The 23233-nt window shown below is 40.1% G+C and overlaps 1 protein-coding gene and 1 non-coding gene across 5 annotated transcripts in view; both read left to right on the top strand.

The window, feature by feature from the left end:
* The window catches only part of pde4ba (phosphodiesterase 4B, cAMP-specific a), a 530844-nt gene that overhangs the window by 453254 nt on the left and 54357 nt on the right, over positions 1-23233 (top strand). For all 4 annotated transcript variants that reach the window (XM_061883737.1, XM_061883739.1, XM_061883738.1 and 1 more), the window contains one exon: positions 20959-21071. In XM_061883737.1, coding sequence (XP_061739721.1) covers positions 20959-21071 — 113 coding nt within the window. The remainder of the gene's footprint in view (positions 1-20958; positions 21072-23233) is intronic.
* Positions 10609-10681, top strand: trnam-cau (transfer RNA methionine (anticodon CAU)). Its single transcript has one exon. It is a non-coding gene; the product is annotated as a tRNA-Met (tRNA).

Genomic DNA, 23233 nt, shown 5'->3' with positions numbered 1-23233 from the left:
AATTAGCTAATTCTTTAATGTTACTTAAAAAATTATGCTTTTGTGATTAAATAATTACCATTTCTTAACACACACAGAAGTAACAAATTCTTAGATACCGGAAATTGGTTCAAACGTGAAAGGGACCCATTCTTACTGCTAATAATATTATTACAATATTTTACATTGTCGCCTACAATTCCTAAATTCCGGAAGAAAACTTTTGACGTAATTTTTTTGGCATGGCTTTTGCACACAAATGTTCATTTTCCCAACCAGCAGTTTGTTTTTTATTATTCCAGTATTTCTGCAACAGTGTCCAATATCGCTGTCCACCTATTAGGATGCCGTGTTTTTTTTATCCGGACTTATAAGCTTCCCGGTTGTGCTTCCACTGTGTTCTATAGTAAATCCGACAGGAATGTGTACATGTGTGTGTTGTGAGAAGAAAAGACAAAGAACACTATGTCCCAGCAGAGTGGGGACTCACTGCTCATGTCACAGGTTCAAGGCAAACAAATGCAGATTGCGTCCGACCAGAAGTGCATAAACACTGTATGAATATACAAAAGCTCACATTATAAATCCAATCCAATCCAATCTAATTATATAGCACATTTAAAGTTCTACTGAAACCCACTACTACCAACCACGCGGTCTGATAGTTTATACATCAATGATGAAATATCAACATTGCAACACATGCCAATACGGCCTTTTTAGTTTACTAAATTGCAATTTTAAATTTCCCGCAAGTTTTTTGTTGAAAACGTCGCGGAATGATGACGCGTACGCTTGACGTCACGGACTGTCAGGAAAAATTAGCGCTGCACCAAACACGGCTAAAAGTCATCTCTGTTCATGGCGTAATTACACAGTATTTTGGACATCTGTGTTGCTGAATCTTTTGCAATTTGTTCAATTAATAATGGAGACTATAAAGAACAATGCTGTTGGTGGAAAGCGGTGGATTGCAGCTGTCTTTGGCACCGAGACACAGCCGGTGTTTCTTTGTTTGTTGTGAAGCTTTAACACAGAGCGGTCAAGCGAACATGTTTTCTCTACGTCAACCAGCATGTTTTTTGATGGGAAAATTGTGATATATATCTTACCGGAGAAATCATTGGATTATTCGTCGTCCTGCAGCAGCTGTTTAAAGGGCAGCTTTGAGCTTGGTTCCTCGGCTTCTCTCTGAGACACTTCGTGTTCACTGCAGCCATCCGACCTCGACGTATGTCTTTACAATCTTTAAAATCTCACTAAAACACTATTAAAACAATAACTAGATAAGGGATCTTCCAAAATTATCCTAGTAAATGTGTCTTATTACATCTGAAACGCTCACACTGCCGCCGCCTGGAGCCGTCGCTTTATTTATTTATTTATCCATCCATCCATCCATCTCCTTCCGCTTATCCGAGGTCGGGTCGTGGGGGCAACAGCCTAAGCAGGGAAACCAAGACTTCCCTCTCCCCAGCCACTTCGTCTAGCTCTTCCCGGGGGATCCCGAGGCGTTCCCAGGCCAGCCGGGAGACATAGTCTTCCCAACGTGTCCTGGGTCTTCCCCGTGGCCTCCTACCGGTTGGACGTGCCCTAAACACCTCCCTAGGGAGGCGTTCGGGTGGCATCCTGACCAGATGCCCGAACCACCTCATCTGGCTCCTCTCGATGTGAAGGAGCAGCGGCTTTACTTTGAGTTCCTCCCGGATGGCAGAGCTTCTCACCCTATCTCTAAGGGAGAGCCCCGCCACACGGCGGAGGAAACTCATTTCGGCCGCTTGTACCCGTGATCTTATCCTTTCGGTCATGACCCAAAGCTCATGACCATAGGTGAGGATGGGAACGTAGATCGACCGGTAAATTGAGAGCTTTGCCTTCCGGCTCAGCTCTTTCTTCACCACAACGGATCGGTACAACGTCCGTATTACTGATGGATTTATTTATTTATTTATATATATATTTTTTCTAGTCCTTCACTATCAATATCCTAATTCACAAATTTTTCATCCCCGCTCAAATTAATGGGGAAATTGTGGATTTCTCGGTCCGAATTGCTCTTACTGCTGGTGGCTCCCGTTAAAAACAATGTGAATATGTGTGGAGCCCTGCAACTCGTGACGTCACGCGCACATACTTCCGGTAAAGGCAGGGCTTTTCTATTAGCGACCAAAAGTTGCGAACTTTATCGTCGATGTTCTCTACTAAATCCTTTCAGCAAAAATATGGCAATATCGCCAAATGATCAAGTATGACACAAAGAATGGACCTGCTATTCCAGTTTAAATAAGAAAATCTAATTTCTGTAGGCCTTTAATACAAGTTTCACAAAGTGCTGCACAGGAGGTAAACACATTTAGAAGCAGGATAAAACTAAGGAGTCAGTGCTACATTCAAATGCTAGAGTCACAAGTTTTATCACCAATCAATCATTCAAAGTTTATTTATATAGTCGTTATTTACAAATGCCTCAAAAGGCTACAAATTATTAGATAAATACACTATATTACCAAAAGTATTTGGCCACCCATCCAAATGATCAGCATCAGGTGTCCTAATCACTTGGCCCGGCCCCAATGCAATTATGCATTGGGGACTGTTTCTACAAACATTTGTGAAAGAACAGGCCTCTTTTAGGAGCTCAGTTAATTCCAGCGTGGAACTGTCATAGGATGCCACTTGTGCAACAAATCCAGTCGCGAAATGTCCTCGCTCTTAAATATTCCAAAGTCAACTGTCGGCTTTATTATAAGAAAATGGAAGAGTTTGGGAACAACAGCAACTCAGCCATGTAAACTGACAGAGGGGTCAGCAGATGCTGAAGCGCATAGTGCAAAGAGGTCGCTGACTTTCTGCACAGTCAGTTGCTACAGAGCTCCAAACTTTATTTGACCTTCCAACTGGCCCACGTACAGTACGCAGAGAGCTTCATGGAATGGGTTTCCATGGCCGAGTAACTGCATCTAAGCCATACATCACCATGTCCAATGCAACGCGTGGTATGCAGTGGTGAAGTGAAGTGAATTATATTTATATAGCGCTTTTTCCTCAAGTGACTCAAAGCGCTTTACATAGTGAAACCCAATATCTAAGTTACAATTAAACCAGTGTGGGTGGCACTGGGAGCAGGTGGGTAAAGTGTCTTGCCCAGGGACACAACGGCATTGACTAGGATGGCGGAAGCGGGGATCGAACCTGCAACCCTCAAATTGCTGGCATGGCCGCTCTACCAACCGAGCTATACCGCCTTATAACTAAAGCACTTCGCCACCGGACTCTAAAGCAGAGTAAACGCGTTCTCTGGAGTGATGAATCACGCTTTTCCATCTGGCGATCTGATGGATGAGTCTGGGTTTGGAGGTTGCCAGGAGAATGGTACATTTCGGACTGCATTGTGCCGAGTGTGAAATTTGGTGGAGGAGGAATTATGGTGTGGGGTTGGGCTTGGCCTCTTAGTTCCAGTGAAAGGAACTTTGAATGCTCCAGGATACCAAAACATTTTGGACAATTCCATGCTCCCAACCTTGTGGGAACAATTTGGAGCGGGCCCCTTTCTCTTCCAACATGACTGTGCACCAGTGCACAAAGCAAGGTCCATAAAGACGTGGATGACAAAGCCTGGTGTGGATGAACTTGACTGGCCTGCACAGAGTCCGGACCTGAACCCGATAGAACACCTTTGGGATGAATTAGAACGGAGACTGAGAGCCCGGACTTCTTGACCAACACCAGTGTGTGACCTCACCAATGTGCTTTTGGAAGAATGGTCGAAAATTCTCATTAACACACCCTGCAACCTTGTGGACAGCCTTCCCAGAAGAGTTGAACCTGTAATAGCAGCAAAAGGTGGACCAACATCATATTGAACCCTATGCCCGAATGCAGCTGAGATAGGCTCCAGCACCCCCCGCGACCACAAAAGGGAGAAGCGGTAGAAAATGGATGGGTTAGGAACAGGATGGCACTACAAATTCATATATGAGTCAAGGCAGGTGGCCAAATACTTTTGGTAATATAGTGTATAATGTAGAATTATTTACAGTATGTCAACAAGTAATGAATAAAGCTCAGCATCTCAAAGTGAACATTGAGTAGTATGAGTCAATACTGCACACAATGCATACATTTACAGTTGCTGTGTCTCGATACAACCTTCTGTACCAATACCAAGTTGGAGCTTTAGGTATTGGCTGATACCGAGATTGATCCGACACCATATCAGTATGCATCATACATACTATTATTTTGTAGTGTGAAATATTAGAAAAGGCTTGATCAAGAACAACAGTAGTTGTGAAAAACACGTATTTACTGTTAACCATCTGGAAACGACGTATGCTGTCTTTAAGTTAAAGTGTAATGGTACTTTTTTTGGCGACAACGTAGTGGCCAGAATAATTCATTAGGTTATGCTCATGACGCAGTAAGTTGAACAATGCGGACACGTTTGTTACTGGATTCTTTCTCATACGCTTCTGCGGTGGGGACTTTGTATGTGTAAGTAATATGCACATATAATAATTCAACACTTATTTACTTTGACAAATGTGCTTTAGACTGCAATATTGTTCGATTAAAGAGACTTATTATCAGGGGCGCCGCTAGGTATTTTGGGCCCCATGAAAATAATCTCTACAGGGCCCTTGTATCTTTACACGACCCCTCTGTATTATAATTTCATCATCATTAAGGGCCTCTCTGGGCCCCCCTCCATCATGGGCCCCTAGAATCCTTCTCCTTTACCCTACCTTTTCGGCGCCCATGCTTATTACGATGTAATCTTGTGCGCTATTGTGTGCTTAGCTGTTGAGTAGCTGCCAACATCTAGTAGCCTATGGCCTACCATGTTTATCTTTTGTAAATGACTTGACTAAAAAAACACAAAAAGACCAACCTTGTGTGCTTCTCGGAGGACATTTAGCTCTTAGTGTCCGTCAACTGTCATAGAAGTAAGCATTACATGGATTCAATTGGGTGGTGTTCGGTTCTGTGGGAACCGTTTTCATTTTTTATTAAAAGATAAATGAAACAATTAATTAATTTTTCAAACTGAGACTCACTGACTTTGGCTTATTTTCTGTGAAGAACATATATCAGAATATAAATTTAATTACCACACACCATACACCCCCTCTACACATTTCTATCACATATAAAATGTCCGGCTAATAGAAGTGTGGAAATTGATGTTCTGTGTACCACACACACACACACACACACACACACGCACACACACGCACACACACACACACACAAACACACACACACACACAGCAGGTCTAGACAGGAGGAGGACAGTGTGTAGGTACACAGAACATCAGAGGGTCAAATGTGCGAGAAAATGAGAGCAGACAGTGTTGACAAACACAGGTGCAGAAACACAAAATAAAAATCCCGATGGGATGCAGCAACTGGTAGATACATTTTCCGTGCAACGTTCTTATTGTTGTTCCTCAGCCAGCGTTTGTGAGACTCACTGACTTTGGCTTATTTTCTGTGAAGAACATATATCAGAATATAAATTTAATTACCACACACCATACACCCCCTCTACACATTTCTATCACATATAAAATGTCCGGCTAATAGAAGTGTGGAAATTGATGTTCTGTGTACCACACACACACACACACACACACACACACACACACACACACAAACACACACACACACACACACACACACACACACACACACACACACACACACACACAGCAGGTCTAGACAGGAGGAGGACAGTGTGTAGGTACACAGAACATCAGAGGGTCAAATGTGCGAGAAAATGAGAGCAGACAGTGTTGACAAACACAGGTGCAGAAACACAAAATAAAAATCCCTATGGGATGCAGCAACTGGTAGAGAAATTTTCCGTGCAACGTTCCTATTGTTGTTCCTCAGCCAGCGTTTGTGGGTCTGATGGACCCGTTGCATTTTGTAGCTTTTAATGCCTCACAATCAAACACTTTTATGTTGAAATACTGAATAGATGTTTATTGAGATAAGGTAAACATCTGAAATCCCTTGTATTGATACCAAGTACAGGACCGTATCTAGTCGGTACTACTATGATAAACAGTTGTTTATTGGGACAAGGTAAACATCTGTTTAGTATTTTAACATAAAAGTGTTTGATTGTGAGGCATTAAAAGCTACAAAATGCAACAGACCCACAAACGCTGGCTGAGTAACAACAATATGAATATTACACAATGGTTAAGATCTCAATAAACTTCTCAATCAATCAAACAAGTAAGCGGATGTTATCCAATACCTCCCTCTCTGATATAGTTTTAGTTTTGATGTGTTATTAATAGTTCAGTATATTATGGCAAGCTTGAATCACAGCTACAATAACAGTACAGACACAAAAAACACAGCCCGACAAACACATATTAGGCAACACAATGAGTAACTTCCTGTACACAAACTAAAGTGTCTGACCCTTCCTCAGGAAGTCAACAGTGTTAAAATACATAATTTTTTTTACATTCAATTAAGCATTTATAAAGGCTTTCGGTCTTGCATAGCTCAGGGTCACTAAAGCTGCTGGTAGAAGTAGTCAACAAACTTAGTCACTTGGTTAAAACATGATTACTTCTTAGGGCCCAGGCACAATTTTACGCATGTAGCCAAGTCATAAAATCCCTGTAAAGCGATCACTCGTCCCAGATTCTTTAGCATAACTGACATATTTTTTAGTACATGTAAAATACTAAGATTCAAATCAGCTGAAGGTGGAACTTGTTCACTCCATTTAGAACCGAGACAGCAGGCGTGTGTCATCCAACCAGTTGCTGCATTGTTCCGTAAACCCCAGAATGTGTCGTCTCGTCTGTTTTCATGATGGATTTTGCAATTTTGGTCATGTAAAGTCGTGATGCTGCTTGCGAAAAGTGGAAGAGAGAACTTCATCAGACTTGTTACAATGTGGGCTTTGGATTATTGCTGCAACCATTATTTGATTAACCTTCCTCTTGTGTTAGCTTTCTGTTACGATCTCTTATGTTAACGGGTCGGTTTTGACCCATGTCTTAAATCAGCTGTAAAATACACTAAAAACAATGATCTATCATCCAATTTGTTTCTCATCTCTTGGTTACCTCGTTAGGCTTCCTTATCCTTGAAAATATTGGTTTTAATATTTTTGGTTTGGGCCATTGGGCCTTTTTTTGTCAGTATACCCCTCGATTTCAATTTTTAAAAATGGTAAAACGAACCTCAAGAGAATCATATACATAAAAAAAAGGTTGTTGTGTTGCTAACTATTACTAAAGGGTATTAGAACACATCTCTTAAATAAATGTGTTTGATTAATTTTTTCATTTTAAGAATTTTAACTATAGTAACATCTATGGTGTTACGGGTCAATTTCGACCCATATATATTTACTTCAAGAAAAAGGCTAAAAAGTATTTTTTTCAGCAACAGAATTCCAACATCAAACAAACAACAACCAATCAAGCAAATGAAACCAAGAGAAATAGATTACTAGTTCCAAAACTAATAAAAAAACAAAATCAGAGTGGCAAAAAGTGACACTTTTAGTGTCCGTCTTTTGTTTGTTTTTGTACAGGATAACAAGGTAAAATGAGAATCCACTAAAGCTCACATGATTGGGAGAGGAGCTGGTTGTCAGTGTGTTCAGTTTTGGCTCTTATCATTGCTTCATCATCTTATTTTTCTAACTGGGTCAAAACCGACCCCAAAAACACCAAGGGCATAATTTCTACCAGAGCACTTTATAATTTAGTGAAAACAATTCAAATGTTTTATTTTGTTGACAAAGAGGTTCCTGACAAAGTCAAAAAGCTTTGATGCAAGAAAATAAATGTGTGTGGTGTTTTTATGCATTTAAAAACTAAAACGGGTCGGTCCCGACCCTAACACAAGACGAAGGTTAAGTCTATTGATTTTAATTAGAGATGTATAGGCCTAATAAATGCTTTAAAAAGTAATATCGGAAATTATCGGTATCGGTTTCAAAATTTGCGGTATCGGTTTTCAAAAAAGTACATTTTCTGACTTTGTAAAACGCCGTTGTGTACACGGACGTAGAGAGAACAACAAAGAGCCAATAAACCTTAAAGACACTGCCTTTGTGTGCCTGCCCAGTCACATAATATATACGGCTTTTCACACACACAAGTGAGTACAATTCATACTTGGTCAACAGCCATACAGGTCACACTGAGGGTGGCCGTATAAACAACTTTAACATTGTTATAAATATGTGCCACACCCAACAAGAATGACAAACACATTTCGGGAGAACATCCGCACCGTAACACAAGACAAACACAACAGAATAAATACCCAGAAGCCCTTGCAGCACTAGCGCTTCCGGGACGCTACAATATACACCCCCGGTACCCCCTATCCCCCCCCCGACCTCAACCACGCCCACCTCAACCCCGTCATGCTCCAAATTCCAAGCTGCTGTTTTGAGGCTTGTTAAAAAAAATTATGCACTTTGTGACTTCAATAATAAATATGGCAGTGCCATGTGGGCATTTTTTTCCATAACTTGAGTTGATTTATTTTGGAAAACCTTGTTACATTGTTTAATGCATCCAGCGGGGCATCACAACAAAATCAGGCATAATAATGTGTTAATTCCACGACTGTATATATTGGTATCGGTTGATATCGGTACCGGTAATTAAGAGTTGGACAAAATCGGAAAAAAAGCCATCATCAGACATCTGTAATTTTAATAGAAATAAAGTTTCAATGTATATTCTGTTGCTTCGATTAATCATTAAAGGACTGTAGCTAGTACAAATTAAAAGGACAAAATACCCTGTTCCACCAAAAGTTCAGGAACTCATTTAAAAAATAAAATGCGGCGAATCGGTCATAAACAGTCCGCAATGTCCAACAGTCAGAAAGTGGTCCTCTCGGTAAGTGAAGAATTCATGAGGGTCAGCCGATCCCTTTTGGTCCATTTCAGCTGTAAATAACAATAAATAAATAATAAATGTCAGTGTTTACAATACAAACACATTGGCTTTAGCTTTAGCTTCGTAGCATTAGCATTCTGTCTACTTGTGTTGAGGCTAGTAACAACACACTGAGTGTCACTGACTATGTTTACAACATGTAATAAAGTAAATAGTTAATGTTTGATGTCAATTACCTTTGTTCCACTTCGAGTTCGGCTTCATACATTTAAAAGAGTGCGTCCCCTTCTCGTAGCTTCATGTATTGAAATTAGGTTTGTTAAAAATAATAAACAACAATCAACTGCATAGAGTTTAAAGTCTAGGGAGGACCAAATAGTTCCACTGATCAGCGTTATTCAGCATAAAGATGCCCTACAAAAGTTCCTGCAAGTCGAAAGCTCCATTCGCTCTTTTTTCTCTCCATTGTCAAGTTTGTTGTAATAGAAATACACAAGAAAAAATAAATAAACAAGTAGTCTAGCACATTCTGATGCGTCCATGGCGACAAACGAAGTAAGTTTCTTACAAGTATCATCCCTGCAGGACGAGGAATAACTAAACATGTTTCACTACACACCGTAGCTCACCAGCGTCAAAATGTAAACAAACAAACATTGTAATGATACCAAGTACAGGAGTGTATCTAGGCAATACTACTATGATTACGTCGATATTTTTTGGCATCACATCTTCTGTTTTTTTTTTTTTAATGTATATAATGTTTATAAACTCAGGAAATATGTCCCTGGGCACATGAAGACCTTGAATATGACCAATGTATAGACTTGGTATCGGATATATACCCAAATTTGTGGTATAATCCAAAACTAATCTAAATTATCCAAACAACAGAAGAATAAGTGATTATCAAATTTTAACCGAAGTGTAAATAGAACATGTTAAAAGAGAAAGTAAGTAACAGTAAATGAACAAGTAGATTAATAAATAATTTTCTACCACTTGTCCTTAATAATGTTGACAAAATAATAGAAAGATAAATGACACAATATGTCACTGCATATGTCAGCAGACTAAATTAGGAGCCATTGTTTGCTTACTTACTACGAAAAGACAAGTTGTCTTGTATGTTCACTATCTTATTGAAGGACAAACTTGCAATAAGAAACATAAGTTTATTGTACCCTGATTTTGTTGTCAAAATAAAGCCAACAATGTAATTTTTTGTCGTCCCCTTTAATAAGAAAAGTATCCAAGTACCGAAAAGTATCAAAATAATTTTGTTATCGGGACAACACTACTTAGAACAAATTACCTTACAAATTAGATTACCTTTGAATTTCACAGTATTTAACTTCACATGAAAAATTACAGTAAATGTTGCTGCGAAAACAGTCTAATTATGAGCTAGAAATTTACTGAAAATTTACAAAGAACATGTTTACTTATTCTCTTAGCATTACTTGTTTAGGCTGGTCCTTTGGAACAAAAAACAAAAATTTTGAAGGCCTTTGGAAATTGTTGTCCATTTGTGAGGACAGAGGTCAGTTATGGTAGACCAGCTGGCGCAAGATCTCAGTTTGTGTTGATACCAAAAGTTTTTGACGGGGCTGAGGCTTTCTTTCTTCTTTGTTCCAAACCAACTCCTGCCAAGTCAGCCGTGACGGAGCTTGCCTTGTGCTCTGCAGCTGAGCCAGCCCCGCCTGTAAATAGCCGCCTAGTGTTGTCCCAGGCCTCGATAGCGCAGTAGGCAGCGCGTCAGTCTCATAATCTGAAGGTCGTGAGTTCGATCCTCACTCGGGGCAGATACTTTTTGTGGCCGCAGCAGCTCAGTCTGTTGAGTGACGCATGGAAAAGCCACACAATGTGAGCACAACAATGCAATGCTGAGTTAACTGATATATGACCGTGTCTGGCCTAAACATGTGGGGCCTTGTCTTTCCTGTCTGCTGAATGGACTCGGCTGTTGGTGTGGAGGTGCTGGAAATCCCCCCCAGCTGCCCTCACAATACGTGCATATGTGGCTTTGCAGTTGGAAAATGCAGTGCAGAAATTGGTACAAAACTATATTTAGCTTTGTATGTAGAGTGGTGTTTGAAGGTCTTGAAATTGCAAAGTCAAAATTAGGGGTGTTAAACATACGGCCCGAGGGCCAAATCAGGCATGCAAACAGGATTTATCCGGCCCGCAAGACGAGTTTGCAGAGTATAAAAATGAGCTGAAATTTTTGAATGAATGAGGGGGCCGTTGTCAACGCGTGGACTTTGGGGTGTTTGTTTTCCCAAGATGCAAGTAAAGTTGGATCGGACATTGCTTGGGGTTAAATACATGATTTTATTTCAACTCTAACAAAAGGTACAAAACTAAAGGCGCGCACAAAGGCGGAGAACAAAATTGACTAATGAAACAAAAACAACAGAGTAAAACAACTTGCACTGAGCCTAGTCTATAAAATCCGCTACACCTCCTTGATACCGAAGTACATGTCGAACTACTTCCTTGACGTAATTGACCGCCATAACCACAACACCAGGGGGAGCTCCACAAACCATGTTAAACCCAGATTCCGATCTAACAAAGGTCTTAACTCATTCTCTTTCTATGCCACATCAATGTGGAATGCACTGCCAACGGGTGTAAAAGTAAGTGCATCTCTATATTCCTTCAAAACCGCTCTAAAACAACACCTCCAGGCAACTTCAACACTTTACTAATACCCTCCTCCATTCACATCCCATCTACCCGATTATAAACAACCTAATGTAAATAATCAAATGTACTTCTAATGTATATACTTGTTCTTATGCTATCTGAACTCACTATGTTCTCTGCTGGCTGTACATATCCTACTAAGTAAGACCTACGCTGTTTCAATGTCCACATTTCTCTGTTGATGCAATTGTTGATGAGTGAATTACTGATATCAACCAAAGATCCTTATCCCAACCCCCGGATTGTAAATAATGTAAATAATTCAATGTACATACTATGATGATTAACCTGTGTGATGACTGTATTATGCTGATAGTATATAATTGTACCATGAATTGATTACGTGGACCCCGACTTAAACAAGTTGAAAAACTTATTAGGGTGTTACCATTTAGTGGTCAATTGTACGGAATATGTACTGAACTGTGCAATCTACTAATAAAAGTATCAATCAATCAAAAACTAGTACAAAAACCATGAACATGAAACAAATAAACACTTACTGTGACCAGAATACACAAAACTCACGTGGCAAGAAACGAACAGCAAAAAAACTATGGCAGCATGACAATGGCATGAGTAGTAAGGATATCAGATAGCATAGGTGTCAAGGAGGTAATGTCGGCAAGCCGACTGCCTGGCAACTGCAAGCTTAAATAATACCGACATGATTAGTGACAGGTGCGCCAGTGCAAAAAGTGAGACAGGTGAAACTAATGAGTAGTCATGGAAACAAAACAAGCAAGAGTGCACAACCAGGAACTAAAAAGAGTCCAAAAAACAAAACAAGCACATGGCCAAACAAAAACATGATCAAACAGACATGACAGCCGTGTTATGAGGCAACACTTCCGTGTTTGGACACTTGTATTAACAGAATCAATGCAATGATTTTACCAGTTTGGCCCACTTTGGAATAGATTTTACTCCATGTGGTCCCTCAGCTAAAATGAGTTGACACCACCTGACATAATCATATTTTTGTCTATATTTTTTCGTGGTCTGTATTTATACAGTGTTCTTACTATACCTTTTCAGAGGTGGTAAATAGTATCGAATATGATTAATTAGTATCGCGGTAGGGTAGCACGGTGTAACAGGGGTTAGTGCATGTGCCTCACAATACAAAGGTCCTGAGTTTTCCTGGGTTCAATCCCGGGCTCGGGATCTTTCTGTGTGGAGTTTGCATGTTCTCTCCTTGACTGAGTGGGTTGCCTCCGGGTACTCCGACTTCCTCCCGCTTCCAAAGACATGCACCTGGGGATAGGTTGATTGGCAACACTAAATTGACCCTAGTGTGTGAATGTGAGTGTGAATGTTGTCCGTCTATCTGTGTTGGCCCTGCAATGAGAGGCGACTTGTCCTGGGTGTAAACCGCCTTCCGCCCGAATCCAGCTGTGGTAGGCTCCCCCGGTACCCCAAACGGGATAATCAGTAGAAAATGGATGGATGGCTGGATGGAGTATCGCGGTACTATACTAATACCGGTATACCGTACAACCCTAATCTGGACCTAAATTTTAAATGTACAGTAGATTAAAATCCTCATAGGTCCTCTTTAAAGAACAAACATGATGCATGATATAGGAAAATCAATGCAGGTTGGATCTCACAATTCCGTTACGTGAATTACGCTACTGGAGCGGATCGGCCCCAACACTTCTCTCTAGTCGTCCCAAATAAAAAGCTTACTTCAAAAATTATTTTTCATATGATTTAAAGTCAAACCTAAAACGAAAGTATCTTCTTGACCAGGCCTGGGCAATTATTTGGACTTGGGGGCCAAATGTAGAGAAAAAGATGGGTCCGTGGGCCGGTATATCTATTTTTGGGAACACTAATATAAAACCTCACAATAATGTCTGATTGAATACTAAAAACGTTATGACAGACTGCCTTAAAAAACGTAAGGGAATTTTCAATTTTTCTAAGAACGATAAAACACTGAATATTGACAACATATGAACGTCACACCACCTTTCGATCGACATATTTTACAATCAAGTGAAACACAACAAACAGTGAAATATGAACGCGAAGGGTACAAAATAAACCCACCTAAAATCTGATACATCTGATATTTGCTGAATTTCGCCCAGGGATCAATTAAGTACTTTCTATTCCAGTGGTTCTCAATCTTTTTTCAGTGAAGATTTTTGTAATTCAAGTACCCCCTAATCAGAGCAAATAATTTTTGGTTGAAAAAAAAGAGATAAAGAAGTAAAAAACAGCACTATGTCATCAGTTTCTGATTTATTAAATAGTATAACAGGGCAAAATATTGCTCATTTGTAGTGGTCTTTTTTTGAACTTTTTGGAAAAATAGATATAAAAATAACTAAAAACTTTTTGAAAAATAAACAAGTAATTCAATTGTAAATAAAGATTTCTACACATAGAAGTAATCATCAACTTAAAGTGCCCTCTTTGGGGATTGTAATAGAGATCCATCTGGATTCATGAACTTAATTCTAAACATTTCTTCACAAAAAAAGAAATCTTTATCAATATTTATGCTACATGTCCACAAAAAATTTAGCTGTCAACACTGAATATTGCATTGTTGTATTTCTTTTCACAGTTTATGAACATACATTCATATTTTGTTGACGTATTATTTAATAAATATATTTATAAAGGATTTTTGAATTGTTGCTATTTTTAGAATATTAAAAAAAAATCTCACGTACCCCTTGGCATACCTTCAAGTACCCCCAGGGGTACACGTACCACCATTTGAGAACCACTGTTGTAGTCTATGTATCACTAAGCTTTAGAACTTTGCTGTGAAAATCTCCTTCCGCATCTGTGGAAACACTTCCCGCCCACACTGCTTAGTGCCTCGTCTGAGCTGCTGTGATGTAAATGAACATAGTAACTCATTAGATGACCATAGTAACTAATTTGATTAACATAGTAACTAGTATATCATCCATAAGCGCGGATTGCAAGCATTGAAATATTTTGTATAGTTGAAGACTTACGGTCATTTGAAAACATGAGTGCACATCGTAATGGCAGCTACACTTTCCATCTTAAAGATCTAAAACAATTACTTAGGAATGTCTGGCGGGCCAGATTGAAAAGCTCAACGGGCCGCATGTGGTCCCTGGGCCTTAATTTGCCCAGGTCTGTTCTTGACCATATTCCCACATGGAATTCTTGTGTATTGCCTGCCTAACGGAAGGAGATATTCCCCAGAACAGGGTTCACCAATGTGGTGCCCGCGGGCACCAGGTAGCCCGTAAGGACCAGATGAGTAGCCCGCTGGCCTGTTCTAAAAATAGCTCAAATAGCAGCACTTACCAGTGAGCTGCCTCTATTTTTTACATTTTATTTCATTACTAGCTAGCTGGTCTCGCTTAACTCGACATTTTTAATTCTAAGAGAGACAATACTCAAATAGGCTTCACGGTGGCAGAGGGGTTAGTGCGTCTGCCTCACAATACGAAGTTTCTGCAGTCCTGGGTTCAAATCCAGGCTCGGGATCTTTCTGTGTGGAGTTTGCATGTTCTCCCCGTGAATGCGTGGGTTCCCTCCGGGTACTCCGGCTTCCTCCCACTTCCAAAGACATGCACCTGGGGATAGTTGATTGGCAACACTAAATTGGCGCTAGTGTGTTAATGTGAGTGTGAATGTTGTCTGTCTATCAGTGTTGGCCCTGCGATGAGGTGGCGACTTGTCCAGGGTGTACCCCGCCTTCCGCCCGATTGTAGCTGAGATAGGCGCCAGCGCCCCCCGCGACCCCGGAAGGGAATAAGCGGTAGGAAATGGATGGATGGACAATACTCAAATAGAATTTGAAAATATTTTAAAGACTTGGTCCTCACTTGTTTGAATAAGTTTCTCTTATTTTTTTTTACTTTGCTTCTTATAACTTCCAGAAAGACAATTTTAGCGAAAAAATACAACCTTAAAAAATGATATTTAAACACATATACCTTTTTACCTTTTAAATTCCTTCCTTTTCTTTCCTGACAATTTAAATCAATGTTCAAGTAAATTTATTTTTTTATTGTACAGAATAATAAATACATTTTAATTTAATTCTTCATTTTAGCTTCTGTTTTTTCGACAAAGAATATTTGTGAAATATTTCTTCAAGCTTATTATGATTAAAACTCCAGAAAATTATTCTGGCAAATCTAGAAAATCTGTAGAATCAAATTTAAATCTTATTTCAAAGTCTTTTGAATTTCATTTAAAAATTTTTGTTCTGAAAAATCTAGAAGAAATAAGGATTTGTCTTTGTTAGAAATATAGTTTGGTCCAATTTGTTATATATTTCAACAAAGTGCAGATTGGATTTTAACCTATTTAAAACATGTCATCAAAAATATATATATTTATTGTGAGAAATCATTAAGATAATAAGTGTTTCCACAAATATAAATATAATTAATTATTAATAATAACATAGAGTTAAAGGTAAATTGAGCAAATTGGCTATTTCTGGCAATTTATTTAAGTGTGTATCAAACTGGTAGCCCTTCGCATTAATCAGTACCTAAGAAGTAGCTCTTGGTTTCAAAAAGGTTGGTGACCCCTGCCCCAGAAGAATGGCTCTCAGTGCTCTTCGTAAACCGAACCACCCCAACCGTGTCAGGAATACCAGCGGGGGAAAACGTCTTCTAATGCAGCCAGTTGAACAGAGGCATACCGAGTTAAAGGAGCTGCACAGCCTCTCTCTGTGTCTCTCGCTGCCCTCAGCAGAGTGACGGAGGGAAGGAAGCGGGCAGGCTGCCAGGTGCCTCTCGTGTTTGGGAGAGCAAACAGCCTCGCGTCTTTGATGGAGCGAAGATCAGAGCAGGGGACACATTCTACGTGGCCGCGTTAAGATTGCCGCAGTGCATGCGGCCTTGTTGTGCTCTGCAGCTAGGATACCATCAGTACACACAATGCAGGGGCAGCAGACACGTGTGGGTGAATGTGTGTGTGTGTGTGTGTGTGTGTGTGTGTGTGTGTGTGTGTGTGTGTGTGTGTGTGTGTGTGTGTGTGTGTGTGCAGGATAACACAACAGCTATTCAAGTTTGTGGTCAAAACGTTCGCGACTAATATATGACTGGGTCTGCATAAGGGTTACAGTTACCTGAATCAAATAGTTTAGGCCTGATTTAGTACAGGTTTGCGTGCACTAAAACAAACTTGATAGTCAATCATTCAAGCAATCAATCAATCGATCAAAGTTTATTTGTATAACCCAAAATCACAAGTGTCTCAAAGGGCTGCACGAGCCACAACGACGTCCTCAGCTCAGATCCCAAGGAAAAACTCAAAAACGCATGCAAGTTACAAAATGATTGGAAAAAATAATTTCAGTTTATCCAGGACAGCTCGAAAGGGAAGGGGTATACGGATGACTTTTATATATATATATATATATATATATATATATATATATATATATACACACACATAGTGGGGGAAAAAGTATTTAGTCAGCCACCGATTGTGCAAGTTCTCCCACTTAAAACGATGACAGAGGTCTGTAATTTTCATCATAGGTACACTTCAACTGTGAGAGACAGAATGTGAAAAAAAAATCAAGGAATTCACATTGTAGGAATTTTAAAGAATTTATTTGTAAATTATGGTGGAAAATAAGTATTTGGTCAACCATTCAAAGCTCTCACTGATGGAAGGAGGTTTTGGCTCAAAATCTCACGATACATGGTCCCATTCATTCTTTCCTTAACACGGATCAATCGTCCTGTCCCCTTAGCAGAAAAACAGCCCCAAAGCATGATGTTACCACCCCCATGCTTCACAGTAGGTATGGTGTTCTTGGGATGCAACTCAGTATTCTTCTTCCTCCAAACACGACGAGTTGAGTTTATACCAAAAAGTTCTATTTTGGTTTCATCTGACCATATGACATTCTCCTAATCCTCTGCTGTATCATCCATGTGTCCATTTTGGTATAATGAAAATTACAGACCTCTGTCATCATTGTAAGTGGGAGAACTTGCACATATATATATATATATATATATATATATATTTATATACACACTAAACCCCATCTCCCAAATTCGGAGGTCTCAAGGTTGGCAACTATGTTGTCTGCACCACTTTTAAATTTCCCCACACATTGTTAGTAGATCACACGCAGGACAGGACCAAAAAAAATGTGTAGCTCACACGCCCACTCATAGTACACGCTATTTTATTTCATGCCTCCACTGTCTAGCGCGGCTCTAGAGCCACATGCGACTCTCGAGTGGCGCACTGGTGTCTCCATGGAGGTTTTCCAAAAATGTATGGAAATGGAAAAAAAATGGGGTGAAAGATATATTGTTTGTTGTACTTTGTAATTGTTAGAAAGCCCACTGTTTAATATGTTTATGCTTTACTGATGAGAGTATATGGCGAGAACCGTTTTGTCCCACTAATTTAAGCGGTCCTTGAACTCACCATTGTGTGGACTGTGACTCAACAGTTTGTTTACATGTATAACATTCTCTGACGCTGTCACAGAAAGATGTGTTTTATGCCACTCCTTCTTTGTCTCATTTCATCCACCAAACGTATACTGTGCGTGAATGCACAAAGAAAAGGTTTGTTGATATTATTGACTTGTTTTGGAGTGCCAATCACTCATATTTGGTCACTGCATGACTGCAAGCTAATCGATGCTAACATGCTATTTAGGCTAGCTGTATGTACCTTTTTGCAATATTACGCCTCGTTTGTAGGTACAAACCCTGTTTCCATATGAGTTGGAAAATTGTGTTAGAATACAATGATTTGTAAATCATTTTCAACCCATATTCAGTTGAATATGCCACAAAGACAACATATTTGATGTTCAAACTGATAAACTTTTTTTTTTTTTGCAAATAATCATTAACTTTAGAATTTGATGCCAGCAACACGTGACAAAGAAGTTGGGAAAGGTGGCAATAAATACTGATAAAGTTGAGGAATGCTCATCAAACACTTATTTGGAACATCCCACAGGTGTGCAGGCTAATTGGGAACAGGTGGGTGCCATGATTGGGTAAAAAAGCAGCTTCCATGAAATGCTAAGTAATTCACCAACAAGGATGGGGCGAGGGTCACCAATTTGTAAGCAAATTGTCGAATAGTTTCAGAACAACATTTCTCAACGAGCTATTGCAAGGAATTTAGGGATTTTACCATCTACAGTTCGTAAAATCATCAAAAAGTTCAGAGAATCTGGAGAAATAACTGCACGTAAGCAATGATATTATGGACCTTTGACCCCTCAGGCGGTACTGCATCAAAAATTGACATCAGCGTGTAAAGGATATCACCACATGGGCTCAGGAACACTTCATACAACCACTCTCGGTAACTACAGTTGGTCGCTACATCTGTAAGTGCAAGTTAAAACTCTACTATGCAAAGCCAAACCCATCCATCAACATAATTCTGAAACGCCACTGGCTTGGCTGGGCCCGAGCTCATATAAGATGGACTGATGTAAAGTGGAAAAGTGTTCTGTGGTCTGACGAGTCCACATTTCAAATTATATTTGTAAATTGTGGACGTGGTGTCCTCCGGAACAAAGAAGAAAATAACCATCCGGATTGTTATAAGCGCAAAGTTCAAAAGCCAGTATCTGTGATGGTATGGGGCTGTATTAGTGCCAAGGCATGGGTAACTTACTCATCTGTGAAGGCACCATTAATGCTGAATGGTCCATACAGGTTTTGGAGCAACATATGTTGTCATCTAAGCAACGTTATCATGGACACCCCTGCTTATTTCAGCAAAACAATGCCAAGCCACATGTTACAATAGCGTGGCTTCGTAGTAAAAAAGTGCGGGTAATTTCTTGGGCCGCCTGCAGTCCAGACCTGTCTCCCATTGAAAATGTGTGGCGCTTTATGAAGCGTAAAATACGACAGCAGAGACCCCGGACTGTTAAACAACTTAAGCTGTACATCAAGCAAGAATGGTAAAGAATTCCACTTTCAAAGCTTCAACAATTTGTTTTCTCAGTTCCCAAACGTTTATTGAGTGTTGTTAAAAGAAAATGTGATGTAACACAGTGGTGAACATGCCCTTTCCCAACTACTTTAGCACGTATTGCAGCCATGAAATTCTGAGTTAATTATTATTTGCACACAAAAAAAAGTTTGAATACCAAATATCTTGTTTTTGTAGTGCATTGAATTGAATATGGGTTGAAAAGGTTTTTGCAAATCATTGTATTTCCTTGAATTGCCGCCGGGGCGCTAATTAATTTAAAACCTCTTCTCGCTTACCAAAGGCATCCGGTAAAAGTAAGCATGCGCTAATTATTTTAAAACCTCTTCTCAATCCGGCACTTACCAAAGGTGTGCAGTAAAAATTTGAGTGTGATGTAAGCTTGGACCTTAAATCCTACTGAATAGCTCTTAATCTTCTTCCCTTTATGCGATTTCAAATTACCGGTATTGAAATCAGCCTCCTCCATTTTGAAAATGATGACAGGGGAAGTGTCACTCGTGACGTCACGAGTTTGACCAGGCGGTAATACTAAGCATGCGCTAATTATTTTGGGAAGCAAGTTTGACCCGGCAGTCATTCAAGGCAGGCGCATACTATATGCCCTGCGGCAATTCAAGGAAATACGGTATATTTCCATCCAACACAATTTCCCAACTCATATGGAAACGGGGTTTGTATATTTGAGATGATTTAATTTCCTTTACTTATATCCTCTTTTTATTTAATTTATTTTTCCATGTTTCATGACACATTATCTGTATGTATCTGCTCACACATCTATATCTTTGGCCATTTTAAGGCAGTCAATTCCAGGAGTTATCTCACCCTCTGAAAAGTTTAAGTAATGTTTTGCAATGTTGTAAAAATGTGTAGAATAAATATTGAATTTCAACATTTCTGTCAACGAAGATTTGCTTCAGCCTGCGACACATAGTCATTTTGATAGTAGACTAATATAGCTATTTAGCCACTTACAGCATGTGTTGCCATCATTATACCACTTATATAAGGCTTTACATTTTTTGAGGCTTTAGACAGATTACTTTTTTTTATTTTTGGTCCTTTATGGCTCTTTCAACATTTTGGTTTGCCGACCCCGGGTCTAGCGCGTGGTATTGGGATCTTAGTAAATCAGGCCCTTTGTCTTCAATGGATAAATTGTTCCGGATTGTCCTCTTCTTATTCACTGAAAATCATCAAATGGCCTGAAACGAGATGAATTGGGAGTTCTGTTCCAACCAGCTCTTCTTAGAAACATAACAGTCCCACTTTTGGGTGCCACCTAATGTTTCACCACTCCACACATGACTCGAAGGCTACAAATGGCCTGCCTTGTGCGGCGTTATGCTGACTCTGTCTTGTGCACACTGTCCTGACTGTGAATCTCTGTGTGTCGCTTGTTTGTCCACAGATGAGGCGTACCAGAAGCTGGCCATGGAGACCATGGAGGAGTTGGACTGGTGTCTGGACCAGCTGGAGACAATCCAGACCTATCGCTCTGTCAGCGACATGGCCTCCACCAAGGTAGGGCAGCCTGGATCTTTGATATTTTTCTTTATTCTGTTCTGTGTGTGAGCAGGGATGAAAGGTTCATGTTACCCTTATTTATGGTGCACGGCGGTTTCAATGGAAGCCCTCACATCTTGATTTACGGCATGCGGGACTCTCTTTCCACGAATCACATATATCATTGCTATTCAACAAAGGGGGAGAAACACAGAGAGAGTATGCATAGAGCTTGATTAGTCAGCTTACTGTACTGGAACAGATGGCTACGTTCCGGCACAGGATGCAGGTTTGCACTGGCATAAGTAAGCAGGTCTTCATCATCAGCTGCAGGTGTGTTGATTGCCGGCGATTGATTGCAGCTAACTTGCTGCAGCCGGACTGGCACACATCTGGCGTGCTCCTGGATGTGCGCGCAGCGCAGCACACACGTGAATGCGGACTGACGTGTGCCCGGGAAAATTATCACAATTTCAGAAGGGTTAAAACAGTGGTCCCCAACCACCAGGCAGCGGAAGAATTTTTTATAAAAAAAAATAAAACATTTTTTTTTTTTTTTTTTTTAAATCAACATAAAAAACACATTATACACTTACAAATGGTGCACCAACCACAAAAAACTCCCTTTTTCATGCCAAAAACGTCCTTTTTCATGACAAAGAAGAAAAAAAAAAAAAAAAAAAAAGAAAGGACACCCCCCCGGGCCGCGGGAGAAATTATTAAGCGTTGACCGGTCCGCGGATACAAAAAGGTTGGGGACCACTGGGTTAAAACCAATAAAAATCAGTTCCCAGTGGCTTATTTAATTTTTTGAAGTTTTTTTCAAAATTTCACCCATTCCGGAATATCCCTAAAAAAGCTTTAAAGTGCCGGATTTTCGCTACTTGTGAAGCCACCGTCCATTTTCCTGTGACGTCATCCAGTGATGCCAATACGGATAGCACAGCAAGATATAGAGACATTAGCTCGGATTCAGACTCGAATTTCAGCGGCTTAAGCGATTCAACAGATTACGCATGTATTGAAACGGATGGTTGGAGTATGGAGGCAGATAGCGAAAACGAAATTGAAGAGGAAACTGAAGCTATTGAGCGAATAGCTATTGACGCTATTCGGCCATGTCTGCCTTGGCATCGCCGGTAAAATGTGCAGACCAACGATCGGAAGTTTCGCATCTTGTGACACTGGATCAACTAAAATCCATCGATTGGTAAGTGTTTGTTTGGCATTAAATGTGGTTGGAGGGAAACGCTGGATGTAAATATAGTTTCAAATGTACATACAGCTAGCCTAAATAGCATGTTAGCATCGATTAGCTGGCAGTCATGCCGCGACCAAATATGTCTGATTAGCACATAAGTCAATAACATCAACAAAACTCACCTTTGTGTTTTAGTTGACTTTATCGTTGGAAATGCATCTGCAGGTTATCCATACATCTCTGTGCCATGTCTGCCTTAGCACCGCCGGTAAAATGAGCAGACACTCCGGCACATTCAATGGGGGTCTGGCGGCAGATTTCTTTGACTTTATCGTTGGAAATGCATCTGCTTTGAGTGTCGTAGGATAGCCACACAATCTTGCCATCTCTGTAGGAGCATAGGTTTCGTCTGTAAAGTGTGCGGAACAAACGACTGACCATTTCGTCGGCTTTCCCCACACCCTCGTATTTTGAACACATTTTGTCCAATTTCTTGCCAATTTCGCATCTTTGGGCCAGTGGTGAGACTTGAATCCCTCCCTGTTAGTGTTGTTACACCCTCCGACAACACACCGACGAGGCATGATTTTTCCGATTAGTCGAAAAAACTGAAAATAACAGAGCTGAGACGCAGTGTTTGTAATGTGTTTGAGAAAATGACGGCTTTATTACCTAGGTGACGTCACAGTCTGACGTCATCGCTCCGAGAGCAGATAATAGAAAGGCATTTAATTCGCCAGAATTTACCCATTTAGGTATATATTGACGCTTACATAGGTCTGGTGATAATGTTCCTCTTTAAGTCCTCCCCTTTTTGGAAGTTGGACATTAACTAAAGTCAAAGTGATGTAACTACGGTGTTGTTGTAGCTTGTTAACTTCAGATGCAGTCACTAGTCATTCGTTCAACTTTTTTAGTTATTCAAGTGGTGTTCCTCAAGGTTCCAAGTCCTCTCTTTTTTCTCATTTGGTGGCCCACG

This window comes from Nerophis ophidion, linkage group LG22 (assembly GCF_033978795.1).
Source record: "Nerophis ophidion isolate RoL-2023_Sa linkage group LG22, RoL_Noph_v1.0, whole genome shotgun sequence".
Taxonomy (NCBI): domain Eukaryota; kingdom Metazoa; phylum Chordata; class Actinopteri; order Syngnathiformes; family Syngnathidae; genus Nerophis; species Nerophis ophidion.
The sequence above is the reverse complement of the archived record's forward strand: the minus strand, read 5'-3'. Positions and strand labels throughout refer to the sequence as shown.